Below are 17,059 nucleotides of genomic sequence, written 5' to 3' on the forward strand. Positions count from 1 at the left end.
GTCAGTCAGTACCAAGAGAAGAGCCTTCTATACATGTATCTATCATATGCGATAGGGGGTAATTGTGCGAATTGTGTTATGGAGTAGCGGTATCTTTCTGCCAAGCCCGAAGGGGGAAAAAGGAGGACGGGCGAAGTTCGCTCGTTCGCATGCCTATCGGGAGTTTGTGGGAACTGTTCCAAACGCGCCAAGAGACGGTCGATCGGATGGACAGCTGCTGGCCCAGATCGCACAGCTAGTGTTTTGTTTACTTAATGCACCACCTCCCACTATTTACAACGGTTCTTGGTAGGGAGGTCAAATGTCGCGATTTTTTAAGGATACCTTTACTGGACGACTGGGGCACTCCCGAAATTACCGTTGAGACCGAACCGGCCCGCAACGTAAAAAAGCACAGCTGGCGATGCAGCGCCGTTTGGCTAAAGCCTCATGCCCGCCCCCCTCCACATTCTTCTGGCACGTTACGGAAGACGATGAGGTGGCTGATTGATGCTGGCTGTAGGCGGTCTTGCCTGCATCTTCAGACGAGCAGCCAGCCATTCAGCTCGGCTACCTGGACTTGGCGGCTTGGCCTTTACTAGGTAACCTTATTAATGTTTGTCAACCTTACCTCCGTGTTCTGCTCCGTGAACTGCCTGGCTGGAGCTATACCACGTCGGAGGTAGGTGCTAAGGTTAAATATGGTCCATCCCAGACTGCTAGTGCTCCAAAGTCATTTGAACTGTGGATCTGACGACGACAACAACAGACAACAACAACTAGGTATTCAGCTTAAGAGATACCTAGCTCCTGCCTGTGCGGCCCTTGATGCGTTGTCTGTCGTCTGTTGGCTGATGTAGGGATCGTTTCGTTCAACGGGTAAATAATTCAGACTTGCCGCGAAAATGCACACAACCTTACAGCCTGCATGTCAATCTGCCTGATCGGTTGGACGTTGGCAGTAGCACTTGAAGGCAAGTAAAAAGTGAGACTCGCGCAAAAAAACAGGTCTTTGGCCTGTTGAAACATGCGGCAACTCCATCAGTCAGCGAATGAATGACTGGCCTAGAAATGCTAGTCAGGGGTCTTGTTGGAAAGTGGCTGGTCTTGCATTGCATTGGTCACTGACTGGTATGACGACGGCCCTCGCTTTTTTCTCAATTCTGGCCCATGCTGCGGCGGGCAGGACGACGTTGCGCGTTACGGTAGCAAGGCGGACAGCGGATTGCAGGCTGGGGACTACGGAATGGAATGCAGGCAATCAATTGCAGACGCTTCATCAATGGCCAGAGGCAGCATACTGGAAGGCTGTGCGTGCGGTGCGTACGTACGAGCACGCTGCTTGTGCTACATGTTCAAGTCGCAAAGTCGCTGCCAAGGGCGCAATCCTGCGCTGCACGCCCTCATCGTGACTGGCTGGATGCAGAAGGCTGTGCAGCGTTGCAAGGCATGCGAAGAGCCCTTTTAATACGGGACGACGGAGACTTGAGGCTTCCGCCGGTACTTTTCCTGGCCTTAGCAGGTACCTAGCGCCCCTGCTGCTGACCTAGGTGGCCCCCCGTAGCAGCTGTGCGGCGCGGCATGTACTCCAACACGAGCATTGCTAGCATTACTAGCCAGCCAGCATTTGGAGCTCGCCCAACTTCAGACGGGTCCCATGTGTTAGCTCATGCCAATACCAGACCCTACCTACCAGTCTTTCTTTCGCCTGCCTACAGTACCTACTCGCTCCTGCCCCGACCCTTGATCCATCCTGTCAAATGCGTGCCATGAAAGAGAAAGAGCAGAGCAAGTACCAACCATCCCCGTCATTGTATTCCAGTTGTGTATGGTTTTGATGTTTTACGCATTCTCGTTTACTACCCGTTTTGTCTTTTGAAGACTCCTCTCCATTTCTTCCCGACCCTCCCTCGAAACATCGACGACAGATTAACCCTCCAAAAGAGTAGACTGCGAACGCCGCGGCCTACTTTTCTTTAATTCAATCCAGCATTGATTGCGCGCCATACTGCACCTAATTTCCTGTCACGCCCGCTGCCGAGACAACTTAATCTTCGAGCCATTCGTTACCCATTAGAATACAACACGAGCATTCCGTATGCGTCCCGCCGAGCTTTTGTCCTCTCCATAACCTGACGACTTCCATTCCTTCGACCGCTCCGCCCGGAATTGTCGCGACTCGGTCATGTCTGGAAGAGCGCCTCCTGGGGGCTCGTCCGGCTCAAAGAACGACAACCATGACCTGTTGCTCGATCTGGACGACGGGCCCGCCTACGGAGGAGGGCAGCCGCCGCCGCTGAACGATGACGAGCTCTTGCGCGCCTACGAGCATGACGCCTCCCGCCCCTCCGTCTCGTATGATGATTTCATCGGTGGCAGCGAAACCACACATCCTTCCGTCAAGAACCCCCCGCCAGGCGCACCTGCAGGACAGCGACCTCCCTACATGAGTGATGCAGACCGGCAATATAGCCAGACCTCGGGCCTGAATAATTACTCGAGGTATGCCGACGACTTCGACGACTATCCAGACGACAGCCATTCCTACTACCAGCATGGAGGAGGGGGCCAGGACGAATTGAACCGCAATAACGCGAGGAATCGTAACAGCATCCTCAGTTTAGGCGGTGGAATCCTGGGAAAGGCCAAGAACATGATGGGCATGGGCCAGGGCTACTCTGAGATGGACCTGCCGCTGACGGAGCCCGGCGGACGGGCGAGGCAGGATTCGACGGCCGTGCCGCCGCCGAAGCAAAACAAAGGATTTGACCTCAAGAACTTCAAGTTTGGATTTGGGGGAGGGAAGCCGGATCCTGCGACACTGGGGCCCCGAGTTATCCACCTCAACAACCCACCTGAGAACGCCATCCCCAAATACGCCGACAACCATGTCTCGACGGCCAAATACAACGTCGTCACCTTTTTACCAAAGTTCCTTTTTGAGCAGTTCTCCAAATTCGCCAACGTTTTCTTCTTGTTCACAGCTGCGCTCCAACAGATCCCCGGGCTCTCGCCAACGAACCGATACACGACCATTGGGCCTCTGATCGTGGTGTTGCTGGTATCGGCGGGTAAAGAGCTAGTGGAAGATTACAGGAGAAAACAGGCGGACAGCGCGCTCAACAATTCTAAAGCCAGGATATTGCGCGGCTCAACCTTTGAGGACACAAAATGGATCAACGTGGCCGTAGGCGATATCGTGCGGGTTGAGTCGGAGGAACCGTTTCCTGCCGATTTGGTAATCCTTGCCAGTTCCGAGCCCGAGGGACTTTGCTACATCGAAACCGCCAACTTGGACGGAGAGACCAACCTGAAGATCAAGCAGGCGCTGCCGGAGACTTCCACCATGGTTAGCCCCTCGGAGCTCAGTAGGCTTGGAGGCCGGATCCGGTCTGAACAGCCAAACAGCAGCCTGTACACGTACGAGGCGACCTTGACCATGCAGGCAGGCGGCGGAGAGAAGGAGCTACCCCTAACGCCCGAGCAGCTGTTGCTACGTGGTGCCACCTTGCGAAACACCCCTTGGATCCACGGCATCGTGGTGTTCACTGGTCACGAGACGAAGCTTATGCGCAACGCAACAGCGACTCCCATCAAGCGGACCAAGGTCGAGCGCCAGCTCAACAAGCTTGTGTTGGCACTGGTGGGTATCTTGCTTGTTCTCAGCATTATCTGTACCATCGGCGAGCTCATCTGGCGCTCCACGCGAGCCGACCAGATCCCATATCTCCAATTGGACCCCTTGAACGGTGCTAGCGTCGTCGTCCAGACTATTCTCAAAGATCTCGTTACATACTGGGTTCTGTTCTCAGCTCTGGTGCCCATTTCTCTGTTCGTTACAGTCGAAATGGTCAAGTACTGGCATGGTATTCTAATCAATGATGATCTGGACATCTACCACGAGCCGACCAACACGCCAGCGAATTGCCGAACGTCGAGTCTGGTCGAGGAGTTGGGTATGGTGGGCTTTGTATTCTCCGACAAGACAGGCACCTTGACCTGCAACATGATGGAGTTCAAGCAGTTGACCATTGGTGGCATCCAATATGCCGAAGACGTACCGGAGGATCGCCGAGCAACATTCCAAGATGGAGTAGAGGTGGGAATCCACGATTTCAAACGCCTTGCGGAAAACCTGAAATCTCACGAGTCCTCTGTTGCCATCCACCACTTCCTGGCTTTACTTGCGACATGTCACACTGTTATTCCCGAGCGAGATGAGTCCAAGGGTGGCAAGATCAAGTATCAGGCAGCTTCCCCTGACGAGGGAGCTCTGGTGCAAGGTGCGGTGACCATGGGATACACTTTCGTGGCCCGCAAGCCCAGGGCCGTGATCATCGAAGTCGGAGGCCAAGAATACGAATACGAGCTCCTGGCTGTGTGCGAATTCAACTCCACGCGAAAGCGAATGTCTGCCATTTATCGATGCCCGGATGGGAAGATTCGCTGCTACTGCAAGGGTGCCGATACTGTCATTTTGGAACGGCTCAACGACAACAACCCCCATGTGGACCAGACCCTTTTGCATCTCGAAGAGTACGCCGCCGAAGGTTTGCGCACGCTGTGCTTGGCCATGCGAGAGATCCCCGAAACCGAGTTCCGGGAATGGTATGCCGTCTTTGACAAGGCCCAAACGACAGTCGGCGGAAACCGAGCCGAGGAGTTGGAAAAGGCGGCCGAATTGATTGAGCGCGAATTTTACCTCCTGGGTGCGACGGCTATCGAGGACCGACTTCAGGACGGCGTTCCCGAAACGATCCACACTCTGCAACAGGCAAACATCAAGGTGTGGGTTCTGACAGGAGACCGGCAAGAGACTGCTATCAACATTGGCATGAGCTCCAAACTGCTAAGCGAGGACATGACTCTGTTGATCATCAACGAAGAGACCGCTGCCATGACCCGCGACAACATCCAGAAAAAGCTCGAGGCCATCCGGAACAACGCTGAAGGCGCGATAGAGATGGATACACTCGCACTTGTTATCGATGGAAAGTCGCTTACCTATGCGCTGGAGAAGGACATGGAAAAGATGTTCTATGATCTGGCTGTCATGTGCAAAGCGGTTATCTGTTGCCGTGTTTCCCCTCTGCAAAAGGCTTTGGTGGTCAAGATGGTTAAGAAGTTCTCGCCCGAAATCCTCTTGGCCATTGGCGACGGAGCCAATGACGTCTCTATGATCCAGGCCGCCCATATCGGTGTTGGTATCAGCGGTCTCGAAGGTCTCCAAGCAGCGCGTAGCGCCGATCTCTCGATTGCGCAATTCCGATACCTGCGTAAACTGACACTCGTACACGGCGCTTGGAGCTACCAGCGTGTGAGCAAGACTATCCTGTTCTCCTTTTACAAGAACATCACGTTGTACCTGACACAGTTCTGGGTAAGTGTGCAACATATTGCAAATGCTCGCCCTTTTTGTCTCATGCTAATTGCTGGCCGTAGTACACGTTCCAAAACGTCTTTTCTGGTGCCGTCATTTACGAGTCATGGACTCTCTCCTTCTACAACGTCTTCTATACCGTTCTACCGCCGCTGGTTCTTGGTATTCTTGACCAGTTCATTTCGGCTCGACTGCTGGACCGATACCCACAGCTTTACAGCATTGGCCAACAGAACCAGTTCTTCACGTTGAAAGTCTTCTCACAATGGATCCTTAGCGCCATGTACCATTCCCTCATCCTCTACGGCGGCTGTGAACTCATTTGGTATGGCGACATCTTCCTCGGCGACGGGACCACTGCTGGTCACTGGGTGTGGGGTACCGCTCTCTACGGCGCGGTGCTGGCCACTGTCCTTGGCAAGGCCGCCCTGGTCACCAACAACTGGACCAAGTACCACATTCTGGCCATCCCGGGTAGCATGGCCTTCTGGTACGTCTTCATCGCCGTTTACGGTACCGTGGCGCCCATGCTGCACTTCTCGACCGAGTACGAGGGCCTCGTGCCCAAGCTCTTCTCGTCGCCCGTCTTCTGGCTCCAGACAGTGGTTTTGTCGGTCCTGTGCCTGCTCCGCGACTTTGCCTGGAAGTATGCCAAGCGCATGTATCGCCCGCAGACGTACCATCACATCCAAGAGATCCAGAAGTATAACATTCAGGATTATAGACCAAGGTACGTTTCCCTCCTCCGTTTACCCTAGTTGCCTGGTTACGCCACTTGCCTTCAAAAATACTAACATGGCTTGACAGAATGGAACAATTCCAAAAAGCTATTCGCAAAGTGCGCCAAGTCCAACGCATGCGCAAACAACGTGGCTACGCTTTCAGCGCGGCGGACGAAAGTCAAACGCGCGTTATCAACGCGTACGATACTACACAGGGCCGTGGAAGGTATGGCGAGATGCCGACGCAGCAAAGGTAGCAGCAGCAGTAGTTGGCTGGGTTTATAGGGGGGACGACAAATTATTGATGTATGACTTTTTATTTATTTTGGATTGGAGATGAGGAAGACGGAAGAATATAAGATATCAAACGACAGGCGGCCGCAGGAATAAACCGTACTTTCTCCATTAACAGCACCTGTCTTGATCGTCCCAGATTGCAACAGCGGAATTCACGCATACCACTGGAATAATATTCTGTGGAATTGCTTATTCTTAAGGAGACTTGACCGGTTTATTCTCGCAGGGGCTTGACGTATTACTGCAAGTGTATGTTCTTTCCCGGGTCCGAGCGGCAATTGGGGTTTGGGCATGGAAGTCGCCGGCCCGAATGCATCGGTATTCACCTGCTTGGACTGTCCCTCCCTCATGTCATGGAAGTGAATTGCTGTGAAGGTTTATCCCCTTGCGTGTGCTCGAAGATGTTTTAATGAGGTTTGGCATTTCTCAACTCGTATACATACTTGTTCAGGCGGTGTAAGTAGGCTATAGCCGGCATGGAGTGTAGGAGTTATGTGTCAAGTGCTGGAAAAGGGGCAATGAAAGGCGTTCGTCCAAGTTGTCGTGGAGTGTTCTCATACATCAACTTGGGTACTGACATCCATCTTACACATCGCTTGCGGCCTTGATCAATGTGCTCATATAATCAGATCGTGTACCAAAGCAGCCAGCCCCTGGGCTTTTGGGAGATGGGGGTTGCATTTTGTGCGGCATATTCAACTGGTCGTCTTCCCTCTTTTCGTCCAACCTGGTACCCCCACCGTCACAGTAGGACACGCTATGATTGGTGTCTCAGATTCCTTGTGTGTGTACATGCCCAGAATCGCTTCAGGGCAGGTCTTCCGTTCGTTGACTGCAACATCACACAACCCACCCCCGGAGTGAGCGCCCCCTCCCCTCTAGACTCAATTCCGGAAATGCTAACACGTCTCGGACCCATGTTAGCTATGTGCCAAACACTTGTTAAAAAAGCCCAATCAGAGGTGTAGACGCCAAATGCATGTTGAAACTATATGGAGTATCAATAGAGCGAGAAAGGGTTTGACAGCTGCCGCGAGGGGCGAGGATTGGTGGCGGATGATGACAAAACTTCAAGTCCTGCAATTTATACAAATGTACTTGGAAGTGGGTTCATAATGGGCATATAAAGTCAAAACGATGTTATTCAGCACTGCCAGGTACCCAATGGGCAAAATCTAGCCGTTCGCAAAATCAAGATACGAGCTACCCCTATTCGGACCTGCCACGACTTAGGATAGGGGTAGCTCGTATATTTTGGGGAAGGCGGAGTCCTCTTGTAGCCTGCACGTTTGTCACGCAACGCGAGTCACAGGAAAAGAATTCAAAATGATGAGAACAAGTCTCCCTCACATATCTTCGAGAACATTTTTCTAGTCATTGTGATGTTGGGTATGGGCAGCTTGTGAAGCATTTAGCATGAGTCCAAAGCCGGGAGAGAGAAGAGGAAGCAATCGCTCCAGACTCCCTATCCGCCGATCACAGATATCTTGACAAATTGGGCTGGAAACAACTACTGTACCGCGAGTGCCTCGCTACCATCAGGTCTACTAAGTTTAGAGCACGCTGGTGTCGATCCCAATCTGCGACCTGCACCAGATCCTCGGCCCGAAATCGACCAAGCTGTCCAAGGCTCGGGCATGTGAGGACTATTGTATGTTCATCTCATTATCGGTATAAACCCGTAAATGTTTCGGCGATCTACTTAGTAGAAAAGCTTCCAGCCTCCGTTTTCGAAGCTGCTGGCCTGACTGGCAGCGGCATTTACCCATGAACGCCTTGAGGTTTTCGCCTATCACGGAGGAGCTATACGACACTGAGTAACGTCGAGCTTTCCAAAAGAGGCGCCCACTAGGGTCCGCCAACAGAACATACGATCGGACCCCTAATGCAATCTCGCTCGAGTTGCTGTATCCCTGGGAGGTAGGTACATATAGACTTTCGCTCGCTCTTGGCGCGGCGCGAGCGCGCAACGGGAAGACTTACGCGCAGTCGAGGTAGGCAAATGATTACAGGTTTGGGGTACATGAACAGTAGGTACGAAGTGGGGCAGTCGGCACCGGCTTGTTTCCCTTTCCAGGCCGATTCGGTGTCGGCTTCCTAAAACGTCATCTGACATCCGACAGGTGGACTCCAGTGCTGCTTCAACGGTTAATACTGGGGAGGTGTAAACTCAATTGCAGTGTGGAGAGTGTTCCAAGTGGAATAACCCCAGGATTTCGCAGGAGTCGCACAACAACGGCATGACGGTTTGATATGAAAGAATGTCGCACCCGCGTTACCATGAGAAACTAGTATGAGCTGACACCTGTGAAGTCGTGGCCTGGAGTAACGGCGCAAGGAATGGGGGCTTGGTAGGATAGTTGGTTGGTGGCGGTTGCACTAGGGACAACATCCCTGTGCTGTGTGGCCTGCATTGCAACAGCAACTGTTGCTGTTGTTCCGCCGGATTGGTAAACCGCCGACTTGGCCGAATAGGACAGCGCAGGCTGGCTGACCTTGGCGTTTCTGGGGGGTTAGTGAAGGATTACCTACCTCCCAATGTCGCTACTCCCATTCCTCCTCGCGTCTCACGTCGTCAGCGCCCGACCGCAGCTGCAAGCAAGCTCCTGACCTCCATCCCTTTCTCCGCATACCAATTACTTTTGCGCCGGCGCTCCGGTCTTGCGTTTTGACAATTGCCTTACTATGGCCTACTCTACGGGGCCCCTACCGCTTCAGCAAGTGCACAAGCCGCCTTTTACCGTCGAGGCGCCCGGCTACCCCAAGGTGCCCGGCGAGACAATTCCCCGCCGGCACGTCAAGTACAAGGATGGGCTGGTCAACACTCCAGCCGACGGCGTCCATACCGTCTTCGACATCATCCGTCGCAGCGCCCGCCTCCATCCCGACAACCCCGCCGTCGGCTACCGCAAACTCGTCAAGCTCCACAAAGAGTCCAAAAAGATCCAGAAGAACGTCGACGGCCAGGTAAAAGAGGTCACCAAAGAGTGGCAGTTCTTTGAGCTCACCCCCTTCACCTACGTCACCTACAAGGAGTATGAGAAGCTCATCATCGAGCTCGGCTGCGGCTTGCGCCAATTGGGCCTTGGGCCCGACAAGAAGCTTCACCTCTTCGGTACCACCAGGTAGGCCACTCGCTTCGTCCAGTCTCTCTACCAGTAGGAAGTGATACTTACACTCAATTAGTGTGAGCTGGATCTCCACGTCCCATGCGTGTGCCTCCCAGTCCATCCCAATTGCCACCGCGTATGATACACTCGGCGCCGAGGGCATCAAGCATTCGCTCGTCCAGACAGAATGCGAAGTCATGTACATTGACCCCCACCTGCTGCCGACCCTCGCCGGCGGCCCGCTCGAAGCGTCCAACATCAAGACTGTTATCATAAATGAAGAGTGCATTTTCGCCGCTGGCCACGAGATCGACGACTTCAGGAAGAGCCACCCCGAGATCAAGCTCATCACCTACCAGGAGCTGCTCAAGCTCGGTCGGGAGAACCCCGTAGAGCCGGTCCCCGCCAAGGGCCCGGACCTGTACTGCGTCATGTATACTTCGGGCTCAAGCGGTGTCCCCAAGGGCGCTTGCATAACCCACCAGTCTCTTGTCGCCGGAGGTAAGTAACTGCTCTCTCCATGCTGTGCACTGCCAATCTTTACTAACAACTAAATTGAAGTTGCTGGTCTTTTCACTTGCATCGACGAGTGTGTCACACCCAAGGAACGCGTTCTCGGGTATCTACCGCTGGCGCATATTCTTGAAATGGCACTCGAGAACCTTGTGTTTCTAATTGGCGGGACTGTCGGGTACGGCAACCCGCGAACCCTGTCAGACACGTCGGTCAAGAATTGCGCCGGTGACATGCGGGCATTCCGGCCCACCATAATGCCCGGCGTCCCGCAGATCTGGGAGACCATCAGGAAAGGGGTCATGTCCAAACTGGGCAGCTCAAGCCCAGTGTTGCGGAGCTTATTCTGGGGCGCCCTGAACTATAAGGGCTTTATGTCTCGGAACAAGCTGCCCGGGGCGTCACTATTCGACGGCATCGTTTTCAGCAAGGTCCGCGACCTTACCGGTGGCCAACTTCGATTCACGTTCAACGGCGGCAGCGGTATTTCCGACTCAACGAAACAGTTCGTTTCCCTAGTTCTGGCCCCCATGCTGGCGGGTTACGGCCTCACCGAGACGTGCGCGACAGGATCCCTCGGGTGCCCCCTAGAATATACGAACAGCGCTATCGGCCCCATCCCTGGCTCCTGCGAGGCGAAACTGGTGTCTATCCCGGACCTAGGCTACTCCGCCGATGCCAAGGTCCCGCAAGGGGAGGTTTGGCTCAAGGGCATGCCCGTAATGACAGAGTACTACAAGAACCCCGAGGAGACGGCCAAGGCGCTCACGCCCGATGGCTGGTTCAAGACGGGTGACATCGGGGAGTTTGACGCCGTGGGCCATCTGCGCATCATCGACCGTGTCAAGAACCTTGTGAAGATGCAAGGAGGCGAGTACATCGCCCTGGAGAAGGTGGAGGCCGTATACCGCGGCAGTCACCTCGTGGCCAACGTCATGGTCCAGGCCGACGCCGGGTACCCGCGCGCGATCGCCGTCGTCATGACCAACGACAAGGTGCTCGCCGAGAAGGCCAAGGAGCTGGGCGTGGACGAGCACAGCATGCATGGGGATGGCAAGGTCCGGAACCTGGTCCTCCGGGATCTCCAGGCGGCTGGCCGGCGCACCGGGCTTTCCGAGTTGGAGATTGTGTCGGGTGTGGTGGTGACGGACGAAGAGTGGACACCCCCAAGTGTGAGTATTGCCGCTGTGCGATCCTGAATGTCATGCGTTGCCGTTGTTGCTAACCAAAGTTTGCCCGCAGGGACTGGTCACGGCCACGCAGAAGCTCGACCGGAGAGCGATCCGAGAGAGGTATAAGAAGGAAATCGCCGAGTGCTTTGAGGGCACTGGATAAGACCCCAGCGTGTTACCAATGGGAGAGTGATGTATTGGCAGTTAATGAGCAGGTGTGTATTACTCGGCGTGTGGGGATGTCCAGTGTAGATATACTAGATGCCCTGGGGCTTCGAAACTAATGACATTCGAGGTGAGGCGACGTGACATCGAATTTTCCATTCTTGCGATATTCCAAACTCTCTCTGGCTATCTATCATTTAACTAGCTGTAGCCTTATTACCCGATCATCCAACACCGATAGTATGTCAGCCAATAGTATATGTAGCTCTAGAGTAGCAACGCCTTCGAAGACCATATCCCCGACCTTTACACCGACTATCACATACACATCCCTTCTTCGTGCAACCAAGCCCATACCAGAAGTGTGTTAGCAAGCATCAGATGTAGTGGTGGCAGTTGCCCAAGAACGAAAGAGAAGCGTTCCTCGTTTGGTTAGTGAGGCTTGACAAAAACGGCCACTGCACCCAACACACCCTGGAATAGACATGAAGATGAATTGTATGAGAAGTTCGATAAGCCAAAAAGAACTATTCAACCATTTTACGCAGGAGAGCAAAAAGTCAAAAACATACAACACCGAGGATTCCCAGGTCGTCACCGACCCTAGTACTAATTCGGCTCTCTGCTGCTTATATATGGGAGAGCGGACGGGATCCCTAGTTTTCAGCAGGATGTGGTCGTATGTGAAAGAAATGCATCTTGGGGTGGTTTATATCACATTTGTTCTAACAGTGGTGTGCGACCCAATATCGCATCGCGTCACGCAAGCTGGAAGTGGAACATTTGAAGTCAAAAGATGTATAGCATGGTGGCAACTCTATTCCATAAATGCACTAGCACGCTGCATGCCGCTGTTGCATTATGTAACAACCGAGGTATTCGGTACAAGGATAGCATTCCTCCAGATGCATATTCTGGTGGTCTTTGCTTAGTACTTTCCTTTCTTTTCTTTTATCTCTTTTATCCTTTTATACAATATACGATGTACCTGCTACCCTTGACTAGCCAGATCTCAACAGCCGCGAGATGACTTGATCGGACGAACCTACAGACCCTATTTCTGATCAAAGTGAAACCCCCAAAGGTTGGTTTGACAGGCCTAGCGACCTGCAGCGCGCTGCTTGCATTTGCCAAGTTGGGCAAGTTCGTGGCGCAATTCTGGCGGTACGTCGTAAAAATAGAAGACCGCTAGACTCGATATTCATTAGGTAGCCCCATCTGTCATCACTAGTTGCTTCTAAGGATTGCTTAGCCGGCCCAGTAAGCTGATGCCTAGAGAAACCCTCAAATCTGCTCCGTAATATTATTATTATCTACGTAGCACAGCCCTGATGATCAGCGGGGCACCAAGGCTGAGGCTGCATCTGAAGGAAATGAAACAGACCTGGGGATTATACGACACTCGCACATCGAGCGTCATTCGACAAGCGGTCGGTTTTAGTATCACTCCCCACAGTGCTGGTGCTCCGTAGGAAATATGCAAGCTTCGTCTATAGGGACCATTGTGTGCTGCCAAGTATAGCTGGCAAGCGCGAGACTAGAGCGTTCATATCAAGATGAAAGCATAGACGGCCTTGGCATCGAGCTGGTGCTCTTTGTATAAAGAGTGCCTGGACGACGCCGAGTAGTCAGACTTGAAGTATCTCTGCATTCCAACACACAACTTCAACAAGCCTCACAATACCGCCTCTCTTCAGCGCCCACCAAACCAACTGCACTATAACATCTGCCAGCTCAATTGAATCCTCGCCTATTAAACCATCATCTTGATCTGTTTCTCCCCACGAGCCAACTATGCAGCTCGTCGCTTTCACCGCCACCCTCGCTGCCCTGGCCCTCGGCGCCTCGGCGCTCCCACAGGGCTCGGGCCCCTACGAGGCCGACTGCGTCTGCAACAGCGATGCGGCCAAGCAGAGCGGCGGCTGCGCCGTCACCAAGCCCGACCCGGACAGCAGCAAGCCCCAGCTCAACTTCAAAGTGTCCTGCGGCAAGGTGTGCAGCGTCTCCGTGGACGGCAAGGACGTCCGCTTCGCCGGATACAGCTCCACCACGCCCGAGTCGTGCAACGACGGCCTCCGGGGCGCTTTCTGCCTGTTCGACTGGTACGGACGGCAAGTGACTGTCGACTGCCGGCCTTGAGCGGAGCGGAGCAGCACGCGCAAAGTTGATTACGTTGGGGGGGGGGGTGGAAGGTAATGGGGAATATTGCATACTTGTGTTTTGGATAGTAGGAGTTTCGGTTGCTATTTACTGGTCATGTTTTTACGGTCGCGAATCTCACTAGAAATCTGAAACATACAGGGGTGTTATCTGCTATTTACCGTGCTTTTGTGTGCCTTTCTATCCAATAATAGCCAGTCCTGCGCTCAGGAGGTCCAAGAGACAAGACCGTTTCTCAGACTGACGGATATAGCATCACCCAAGTTGAACGTAATCGATGGTGTAGACGGCAAGCCCCCGTCGAAACTGCAATCCAACTGGCAGTTCCATGAGGCAATATCATGTTTGCAGCAACAGCTGCTGCGCTATTTGCTACGGAGCCATCAATTCTATCGACACTATTAGCAGCGGGACCTGGAGTGCCGGCTCCCAAACAATCCTCCGACCGCGTCTTTGTGACGACCGGCACCGCCGATAACTGTGTCTCCGCGCAGAACCGCGCATACCAATCGCGTAACACGGCCAGACCGGCGGGATCGTCACGGCAAGCGACAGCGCACGGTAAGGGCAGCCCGTCCGGCACATCGCCGCCCCCGCCGAGCCAAGGTTGCAGAGCCGGGTAGGCGCAGAAGCAGGCGCGGTAAGTGGCGCCGCCATCGTCGACGGCGGGGACGGTGGGCGGCACGCAACTGCCGTTGGCGTCGTAGAGGGTGCCGCAGCGCTGGGCGCAGGGCGGGAGGTCGGGGAAGGGGACGAGCACCGTCTGGACAAGCGGGGCTGGTGGGAGGTGGAATGTCAGTCAGCACGGTCATGGTCACTGGTGTGGTACTTGGTAGGCGTACTGGCACCCATCCTTGGCAAGTCGAATGTGGATGTTCTTGGAAGTCGGGCAAAGTTGTTCGATACTCATGCAAATTTCAATATGCCGTCTATAATTAGAGGGAACTTTGGTATTATTTAACTCGGGACAGAGCGACAGTAAACGGACTTGTTGATGTGTTCGCTCATTGACAGAAGACAGGGCTGACCTCACATGGGTATTAAGTAATCAACGCTGACAGCTCTGGCCATACTTCCCCGCTTCCCACCCCTTCTTCATATCTCTACAAGTGCCCGACTGTAACAAGTTGCCGCCATAATGATTTTGTATGCAATACGTATCATTCCAGGGGCTCGGCTCAGGTTCCAGCTAGAAGCAGGGTTATCCATACAAGCACCTTCATCAGGTTCCCAGACCTTCCAACGGAGATACGGCTGGAAATATGGTCACTATGTCTCCCTGGTCGTCGGATATTCGACATTGACGTGCCGGTCCCGGAATGTCACCCTCTAAGTACCATCCCGGCAGACGGCACACTCGAACCAATAACTCTCTGCAGCAACCGCTTCCCGGTAGTTTCACAGGTTTGTCGGGAGTCCCGCGAAGTCGTATTCAGAAGTTCTTTCTTCGTGGGCGATACAGGCGTGGTAAACCTGGCCTGCGTTTCCCATCCGGGCTGGTCAGCCTCGTACCACAACGACCAGCTGTAGATGCGCGGTGGCATCGACAACCTGCACCTGAGTTGGCATAGGGAGTATGAACAAGCGGCCACCGATGTGGAGAGCCCGACCTGCTCGAGGCTTTTCCGTGGTTTGCGCAGCAGGTCCCCGGGACGTTCATCAGTGCCGAACTGTTGTACGGTTTCGGAGAGGGCTGCTCGATGCAATGATCCGTGGATACTTCGCCTTCCATTCCCTTGCCACGTCGTGTTATCTCGAGTGGAAATCCTTATGTCGGACTGGGAGACCGCGCAGACCGGGGAATTTGGGTTGCTGGGGCACCCAGCTGGTTGACCCACGAGACACGAACATCATCCGCAGGTCCAGAGAAGCGTGGAGGACATAGAAAATGCCCGGGTACAGAGGCAGCTGGCGTCGGTGCTGCTCTCCAAACCTGCGATCATGTTCCGCCACTGCACCCAGATGTGTGGACTGCCGGGTGATGGGAGAGAGGCGCAGGAGTAACAATCGGGGGGATAAATCAGCGGGAGCCTAAGTAGTCACAGCCTGCAAGCCACGAGTTCAGTCAGGCCGTCATCAGGCACTATTGGCGGCACTATTTGGTACTCTGACCAACACTCAGACACTGTCGGTGGGGAGTGCCCCCGCCTTCAAGATCGACAGGCCTTGCATATCAAATCGAACATGCAGATTAGAGTGGAAAAGGGGGGGCACGGTTGGGGGCTGAGAAAGGCCAACACTTGTGGCAATTGCAAATGCCATTCTTGGGGAGAAGACCAAGCTCTTTTATGACTTGCAATAAGTAGGTAGAAGATGATATAGATGCACTAGTAAAACCGGGGCCGTTTATGTTTTTTTCTGGAACCAAGGTCATACACGTTAAAAACCGGGAAGCCCGAAGCACATTTTGGACGGGCTGGGCCGTGTGGCCAATCAGAGCCGACGAAGCCGTCAGCAGGGCCAACCCGGCTGTTCGGCTCACTGGACCCTCCTTTCACGGCACCCAACACCCGGCGGATGATGAATCCTCGCGCAGCATACGTAAGACGCCGGCAGTCCGGCCTCGAATTTTCTGTAGATTCTGTAGCATCACAGCCCCAAAGGCTTGGCGCCAAGACCGCACCCGAGCACCACGTCAACACATGGCAAGGCACATGCCGAGATCGATGGTGTCAGCGCTTTGGTATATTAGGCCGGCCTTCCCCCCTGTGAAGGTGCGTACTTGGTTGAGTCCATGCTCGCTAGCGCTGATACATAAGCAACCTTATACCACAGTCCGAGCAACCACAATGAGTTACTACAACAACAACTACGACCAAGGCGGCTACCAGCAGGGTGGCTACCAACAGGGTGGCTACCAACAGGGTGGCTATCCGCCCCAACAGTACGGAGGGTCTTCTGGCGGACAAGGGGAGGCTTCGTCTTATTACAGCACGCCCGTTCCCCAAAACACCTTCGCCGCCAGCCAGGACGATGGCTCGTACAACGGCCAAAGCCAGTACGGCGGCCAGAGCCAACCCAGCGGCGGCGGTGTTCCCGGCCAGCGCGGCCTGGGAGGCCCGGAAGAAGGGGAGCGAGGGCTGACGGGAGCCCTGGCCGGCGGTGCTGCCGGTGCCTTCGGCGGCAACTCGCTGGGCGGCAGCAAGACCATGGCGGTGGCCGGCGCGCTCATCGGGGCGTTCATGGGCCACAAGGGCCAAGACAAGATTTCCGACTGGCGAGACGACCGCAAGGAGGAGGAGCAACGGAGGCAGCAGCAGGAGGAGGAGGAGAGGAGAAGGCGCCAATACACATCCTCTCACTCTCGGTCCCGGTCCCGGTCCCGGGACTCCGGCCATCATCATCACCACCACAGTCACAGCCACAGTCACCACCGGCACCACAGCCACCACAGTCACTCGCGGTCGCCCAGTCGTCACCGACACCACTACTGATCGGCGCGACCGAGACGATAGTTGGCCTTCCCTTGAGAGGCATAACGACGCAGTTTTGACGAGAACAACGACATCCCCAAAAGAGCCTGAGCTATCATAGTGAATAGAGTAATACAGCCTCTTACCA

At 54.3% G+C, this 17,059-nt stretch overlaps 5 protein-coding genes across 5 annotated transcripts; 4 read left to right on the forward strand and 1 right to left on the reverse strand.

Annotated features, from left to right (window-relative positions):
* Positions 1–2,164: 2,164 nt before the first annotated feature.
* On the forward strand, positions 2,165–6,338 carry PG985_000813 (phospholipid-translocating P-type ATPase; the record flags this gene model as incomplete). Its single annotated transcript, XM_066820582.1, has 3 exons — positions 2,165–5,359; positions 5,422–6,089; positions 6,167–6,338. 3 exons carry the CDS (start codon positions 2,165–2,167, stop codon positions 6,336–6,338), a joined length of 4,035 nt encoding a protein of 1,344 aa, XP_066691461.1.
* A 2,725-nt stretch (positions 6,339–9,063) lies between these two features.
* On the forward strand, positions 9,064–11,336 carry PG985_000814 (acetyl-CoA synthetase-like protein; the record flags this gene model as incomplete). Its single annotated transcript, XM_066820583.1, has 4 exons — positions 9,064–9,503; positions 9,565–9,989; positions 10,050–11,188; positions 11,244–11,336. The coding sequence occupies 4 exons, from the start codon at positions 9,064–9,066 to the stop codon at positions 11,334–11,336; spliced, it is 2,097 nt and encodes a 698-aa protein (XP_066691462.1).
* A 1,796-nt stretch (positions 11,337–13,132) lies between these two features.
* PG985_000815 (uncharacterized protein) lies at positions 13,133–13,477 on the forward strand (the record flags this gene model as incomplete). Its single annotated transcript, XM_066820584.1, has 1 exon — positions 13,133–13,477. The coding sequence occupies one exon, from the start codon at positions 13,133–13,135 to the stop codon at positions 13,475–13,477; it is 345 nt and encodes a 114-aa protein (XP_066691463.1).
* A 422-nt stretch (positions 13,478–13,899) lies between these two features.
* On the reverse strand, positions 13,900–14,350 carry PG985_000816 (uncharacterized protein; the record flags this gene model as incomplete). Its single annotated transcript, XM_066820585.1, has 3 exons — positions 13,900–13,912; positions 14,005–14,275; positions 14,341–14,350. 3 exons carry the CDS (start codon positions 14,348–14,350, stop codon positions 13,900–13,902), a joined length of 294 nt encoding a protein of 97 aa, XP_066691464.1.
* A 1,937-nt stretch (positions 14,351–16,287) lies between these two features.
* Positions 16,288–17,022, forward strand: PG985_000817 (uncharacterized protein; the record flags this gene model as incomplete). Its single annotated transcript, XM_066820586.1, has 2 exons — positions 16,288–16,805; positions 16,986–17,022. 2 exons carry the CDS (start codon positions 16,288–16,290, stop codon positions 17,020–17,022), a joined length of 555 nt encoding a protein of 184 aa, XP_066691465.1.
* Positions 17,023–17,059: the final 37 nt, after the last annotated feature.

The sequence above is a fragment of the Apiospora marii genome, assembly GCF_038362585.1.
Source record: "Apiospora marii strain CBS 49790 chromosome Unknown utg000001l_segment0_segment0, whole genome shotgun sequence".
Lineage (NCBI taxonomy): Eukaryota > Fungi > Ascomycota > Sordariomycetes > Amphisphaeriales > Apiosporaceae > Apiospora > Apiospora marii.